The sequence below is a fragment of the Elephantulus edwardii genome, unplaced genomic scaffold (genome assembly GCF_000299155.1).
Source record: "Elephantulus edwardii isolate Elephantulus edwardi_28Jun2011 unplaced genomic scaffold, EleEdw1.0 scaffold00174, whole genome shotgun sequence".
NCBI classification, from domain to species: domain Eukaryota; kingdom Metazoa; phylum Chordata; class Mammalia; order Macroscelidea; family Macroscelididae; genus Elephantulus; species Elephantulus edwardii.
The window spans coordinates 1,947,782-1,954,438 of NW_006399924.1; the positions used below are offsets into that span (position 1 = coordinate 1,947,782).

The 6,657-nt window shown below is 35.2% G+C and overlaps 1 protein-coding gene across 2 annotated transcripts in view; it reads left to right on the forward strand.

Moving 5' to 3' along the window:
- Positions 1 to 6,657, forward strand: part of CSDE1 (cold shock domain containing E1, RNA-binding) — a 33,212-nt gene that overhangs the window by 3,507 nt on the left and 23,048 nt on the right. Inside the window, exons 1-3 of one of the 2 annotated variants that reach the window (XM_006895683.1) lie at positions 3,884 to 4,021; positions 5,234 to 5,432; positions 6,565 to 6,656. In XM_006895683.1, coding sequence (XP_006895745.1) covers positions 3,884 to 4,021; positions 5,234 to 5,432; positions 6,565 to 6,656 — 429 coding nt within the window. Of the gene's footprint in view, positions 1 to 3,883; positions 4,022 to 5,233; positions 5,433 to 6,564; position 6,657 lie in introns of those variants that run through there. The other variant, XM_006895684.1, reaches the window with a different exon arrangement.

Consider the following 6,657-nt stretch of genomic DNA (forward strand, 5'->3'; position numbering starts at 1 on the left):
GATACCCTTGATATCCTCCCACAACTCATCTGGTCTTCGCTCATTAGTGTTCAAGGCCTCAAACCTGTTCCTGAGTTGGTTCTGAAATTCAGGTGAGATAGACTCAAAGTCATATTTTGGTTCCCATGGGTTTGGTTTTATTTTCCTCAGCTTCAGCTTGAACTTGGATATGAGTAGAATAGGTATTTTTAAAAAAAAAAAACAAACCAGTTTCCTGTTGTGTGCTGTTGAATCAGATCCAGCTGGCACAGGAGAAGATTGCCTCTCCTCCAGGAGAGCATCTGGTGGATTTGAACCACATCTGGTGGATTTGAACCACACGCTTTAGGATTGCAGCTCAGCTTCTTGCCACTAGGTCTTTAATTGTTCTGAAAGTTAATGTCATCTCATTTCTCTTCAGTTTGTCATTCCCAGTATAGAAAACTGTATGATTGTCTGAATGAGAGTGACCTCTGATACCTAAAATGTACATTTTTTAATGACTTTTCCTGTTTTTCTAGATTTAGTATTTGTACATTTCCAGGTTGCAGTTATTAGTGGATGTTTGTAGCTAGTATCCTTATTTTGAGGCATACCGTATCAGCAAATAAAGTTCTTTCATATTTGTGTTTACGGTAGAGCCTGCCTTAAGAAGGGTCCTCTTCCTTCATCATATTTATCATATGAGACCACCTCAGGGTCTCATCTTCCAGCATCATGTCAGACAGTGTTTTGCTGCTATTCATAATATTTGCGAGAGGGCATTATTTCAGAAGTAGATGGCCAATCCTGCTTCCTAGTCTGTCATAGCCTTGAAGCTCCACTACAACCTGTAACTCGTAGGTGACCCTTCTAGTGTTTGAAATACTGGTGTATAACTTTCAGCATCACAAATATGCAATACCTATGGGATAACAAACTGGAGAAACCCATGGAAGATACCCAAGTTGAGTTGAAAACACTGGCAGAAAATAGGCTCTGGGAACTGATACCAATTGAGATGTTTCAACAAACAGATGTGGTCCTGGACAGACAGCAATTTGGAAGTAATCCAACGGAGTTCAGAAATTAACCAAATGATAACTTTACTAGCACACATAGGTAAAATCTTATACTGAGCAGAATTAAAAAGCAATTGAAGCACTGTGTATAAGGGAACTGCCTGAAAATTAAGGCTGGATTTGAAAGAGCCATGGAATAGATGTTACTGCTGATGAACCTTGGCTGATTGCTGAGAATATTAGAAAGAGAATTAAACTTGTGTTTTATTGACTACAGAGGCATTAGACTATGTAGGGCCTAATAATTTATGGATAACATTGAGAAGAATGAGAATCTCAGAACCCTTAATTGTGTTAACTCAGAATCTGTCTATAAATCTGTCTGTAAATGAAGAAGCAATCTTTCGAAGAACAAAGGGATGTCTTACATACCTTAGTTTCTGCATACTTTTGATATGCAGATGACAAAAATCTTCCTTGAAAGTGATGAAGTCTTAAAGCGCATAATGAAGAACAAAGACCATAGGCTTCAGTGTGGATTACACCTAACAAAACAAAAATCCTCATAACCAGTAGGCAGCATCTATTGATCTAGATAGAGAAAAGATTGAAGTTTTCAAGATTTTAATTTTATTTATATGCACAGTCACACATGGAAGCAGCAGCCAGTTGCATTGCACAGGGCAGATCTGCTGTCAAGGACTTATTTAAAATGTTTAAGTACAGGGATGTCCATTTTAAGACTAAAAGAGTGTCTTATCCAAGCCATGGTATTTTCATTTGCCTCATGTTGGTTTTGGGTATTGTGGAGTTGGAAGTGACCCATCGCTGACCCTCCGGCAGATTTTCAGAGGCAGTTAATAAGACAGGAAGAGATGATTCATCATTCTCCTGCAGAGAAGCTGGTGGATTTGAACCATGTGCCGTTGAGATTGCAGCCCTGTTGCTTACCACTTGGCCACCAGGTCTTTCTGCTTCAGGCATGTGAAAGTTTGACAGTAAATACAGAAGACTGAAGAATTATTGATGCCTTTGAACAGTGGTGTTGGTGAAGAGTATTGTAAGAGAAAACAAATTTATCTTGGAAGCAAAGATTGTCTCAGCTACTTAAAGACATATTGTCAAGAACCAATTTTTGGAAAAAGACATCATCCTTAGAAAGATGGAGTCATTGAAAGAGGGGAAGATTCTTAACAGGATAGATGGATAATGTTACTATTACAGTGGGCTTGAGCATGGTGGAAATTGTGTAGATGATGCAAGATCATTAAGCAATGTTTCATTCATTTGTACATATGGTTAGTATGAATTTGTAAGACAGCACTCAAGAACTAACAACATGGTTAGTTTAGAAATAGAGCCGTTTTCAGAATCTTTCACCAACAGGTTAAAAAGCTACTTTTATATAATAACTTGTTAAAAGTGAAGCAGAGAGAGAATAGATTTAAAAGTAAAAACTAAATACTCAAGATTATTAGAAGAAAAAGCAAATCAGAATGGTTTTTTTCCCCCTTCCAAAATCTGTTTTTTCATTTTACATTTGAGGAAATAATCTCAAGATCTATCTTACTGGGGAAACCAGAACTATTGATTGACACCTATTTCTGGAAACTTTATTTATTTATCTATTTATTTATTTTTAAAGCTTTAAGTCTTTAACCTAAAATTATACTCGTTTAACTTTTATTTAAAGGGATTAGATCTACTAATGACTTTCCCCTAGTCTTTAAAGCATATATATTGAAAAAAGTTAGTTGCAAATAATGCTTAAGATGTTATAGTAAATATTACATATATATCTATAACCTCATTTTGTTGAACTGTATTTTCAGAAAGGTTGAATTTACCACCATAAAGTTTATATGGGCATATTAAGGCACTCCTAGTGCAGCCTTCAGTATAGATTGTATCTAAATGTCAAGAAAAGAAAGATTCTTACTACTGGACAAACAGCTAGGCAACATGTCAACAGCTTCATCTCAGTTGGATCTACATTTAACACCTTTGGTACCAGCAGTCAAGAAATAAGATGAATTACACTGGGGAAATCTGCAGTTAGGGACCTCCCCAAATTATTGAAGAGTAATGATGTCAGTTTCAGGACCAAGGTGTGTCTGATTCAGGCCGTAGTCTTTCCAATCACTTGCTAAGCTCCTGAGAGACAGACAGTGAATAAGGATGACAGAAAAAGATGCCTTTGAACTGTGATGTTAGAGAGAGCACTGAACATCCCAGGGATGGCCAAAAGAAAAAACAGCTATGTCAGTTGCATAGTAGGAAACTACTCCTCTTTCTCTTATGCAGAGTAGCTGGTGGATTTGACCCTTGTAACTTTATGTTGGCAGTGCAGTTCCTGACTACTCATCCGCCAGAGCTCCCTAGTGGTTAAGAATGTATGATAATTACTGTAGAACATTTTGAAGTTGGGCTGGACTTCTAGCACCTACTATTTCTAAAGAATTATTTTTAAAAAAATACAGATATTTTGAGTTAGAGGTTGTTAAAGGGCTTTAAAAAATATCTTTCATGGTGACTTTTTTTTTATTAGATTTTGTGTTTCTTTTATTATTTTTTTCTGCATGTACCGTAAAATCAGATCTGACTGGTACAGGAGGAAATTGTCTCTCCTTCTCCAGCAGAGCATCTGGCAGATTCAAACTGTGCACCTCTGGGATTGCAGTGTAGCTTCTTGCCATTATGCCACCAGAGCTCCCTTTGTTGTGACTTTTTAATGACAAATTTATTTCCTATGTCAAAGGAAATCTGATTTAAGTGAATTGTATTTTACTAAACTGACCTAATGGTAAATAGGAAAAGATAATATAGACTGCCTCTCAACTGTGTGAGAAATTGTGTGGATGATCATAGTTATAAACATTGTTATATTATCACAGCTGTTTGAGATGGAGAATATTTTTACTGTGTCATCAGATCCTCATCCCACTCCTGCAGCCCCTCCTTCACTTTCTTTACCTTTATCTTCATCTTCTACCTCATCTGGAACTAAAAAACAAAAGAGGACCCCAGCATATCAGAGATCTGTAAGTCAGGGAAGCCAGCATCCTAACTTAATTGCTTTGTATTAAGAGCATGATTAACAAGGGTCATTCAGTTTGGTTGAAATGTTTTGCACTCACATTCTAACTAAGTATTTCACCTTAAATCTTGGGAAAATAACATTAGTAATTTAGAGACTTGTTATTCAAGTTCTGTCTGAGACTCAATAGGTTGAGTATCATGTTAGAGCTTACTGAAAACAGAATCTCAGATTCTCTTACCTCCATTGGCTCCTTTAGGATCTCCAGGTAATAGGTTTGTGAGAAGCCTGGTTTACAATCTCATTTTAGAGGCAAACCTTCTTAGTTTGAATTTTGTATCTACAGTTTTAACTTTGGCAAATTCTTTAACCTGTTTTCCACAACAGCAAAATGGAGATTATTCTGCTTCTTTGGTGAGTTTTTTAAAAATTGAATGAATACGTACATGTCAGACACAGAATAGTGTTTAGGTTAAGAGAACCAATAGGTAAGGTAGATCTGATGTTCATAATTTAGCTACTTAAATGACATTTTCAGTAAAAATATCTGAAGAGATTTTGTGCTTAAGGTTAAATAACTGTTGAAACAAAATGGAATACTCAGTATATGATAGTATTTCTGTTGTATTTAGATAGCTCCTCTTTCATTTAATAATAATTGTGTCCTTTATCTGGTCATAGAAACAAAAATATTTGGAAATTTCACCAGTGAAATTTTTGTATACTTGTGAGATTATTTTTTGGATTGTCTTCCATGCATAGCTCTGACATTTTCTTGTTTGAATTAAATATTTGACTTTATTATCTTAATCTAGGTTAATTTTGCATATTTATCTTCAAGTTGCATGGCTTTCTAAATGGTGTTAAGTTTTTTGTTTATGTTTCAAAATAGGTATTAGCAGATCTCTTATGGAGGAGGAGTAGTGGTTTGGTTTGCCATCTCTTGCTCTGAAATTTCTGTTTTAATAGCTTAACCTAATGGCAGCTTTTATGTCATTGATTTACTTTTCATATTAACTTTAGAAATCTTACTTAACCCCCAATGGTTTTTGTCTCTGAGATGTTTTATTAGCTATATGAAACTTTCCAGTAGTAAAGCCCATAATCTTCCCTTTGTATATGTGACTTAGTTTGTTTTTCATTTTTATGCTAATGATTTTTTAATATGCTATGGAGATAAAATAGATATATTGAGTTATTTTTCTTTTTAAAACAGATGAGCTTTGATCCAAACCTTCTCCACAACAATGGACACAATGGGTACCCTAATGGTACTTCAGCTGCACTGCGTGAAACTGGGGTTATTGAAAAACTGCTAACCTCTTACGGATTTATTCAGTGTTCAGAACGTCAAGCTAGACTATTCTTCCATTGTTCACAGTATAATGGCAACCTACAGGACTTAAAAGTAGGAGGTAATTTGTCATTTCTCCCCTTTTAAAAAAATCTAGTAACAAATTTTTTGAGAAGGGAGGGAGATAAAACTTGATCTTTTACTTTTTAGTTATTGAATTAAATCTGTAAACTAGCATACTTCTGTTAAGATTAAGGATTAATAGACTAAAAGTTATCTTTAAGAATTTTTATAATAAGCTGCTCAGGAGATTTAAGTGTTATTTCCCCTCACGTGGTGGCTATTTATATATACTATTCAAGATAATGAAAATATTAAACTTACATGTTATTTTGCCACATTCTATTTTTAATACCTTGGGGAATAAACAACTGAATTTATTTTTGCTAAAGTAAAGCAAAATCCCCACATTTTCACATAGAAAAATTATGTCTTATTAAAGGAGTAAAGTTGCAAGATACCAATGTACTTTTTAAATTACTTTTGAAAAAAGATTCAGTAGTACATAGGATGAGTACTTACAATATGTTGCATGTTTTTTAAATGTGCTACATACACCTCTTGCTGAAAGTTGAAATTAACTCATAGCTTACCTTCCAGTGTGTTTTTCAAAGGCTGTAAATTACATGGAAGGGAATTGCCCAGTTTTCTGCTGTGGAGCAGCTGGTATATTAGAACTATCCACCTTTGGGTGATAGCAATTTATTGTTTAATCCTCAAAGCAACCCTGTTTGTTAGGAAATAGCCGCCTTTTACAGTGAGGAAAGTGAGATACATAGAGGTTTAAAGAAAACTTACCAAGAGTAATGATTGTTAAATTGCCTCTTGTGTTATCTGTAAATTACGTAAAACTAAAATAAAGATAGGCTATCTTAGTATAGATCAGTAGTTCTCAAACATTAATGTGTATCAGAATTACCTGAGTTGGTGTTTAGTGAGGTGGTCTAGTCTGTAGCAAGTTGCATTGCTAAACCAAAGGGTCTACCTCTCTGGATTTCTAATCCATTAGTGGTTTATGTTTGGTTGGATTTTGTTTGTTTGGGGTTCCCCTCTCCCCAGTTTTACTATGCTTCCTGGTGGTGCTGATACTGGTCCAGAGACCGCATGTTAAGAACCATTGGCCTGGTTAGCTTGGAAGTGAGAAAACATTTTGCCAAAATTAGTCCCAAAAATATACATGCTCTTTATTTTAGATGATGTTGAATTTGAAGTATCATCTGACCGGCGGACTGGGAAACCCATTGCTGTAAAACTAGTGAAGATAAAAACAGAAATTCTCCCTGAAG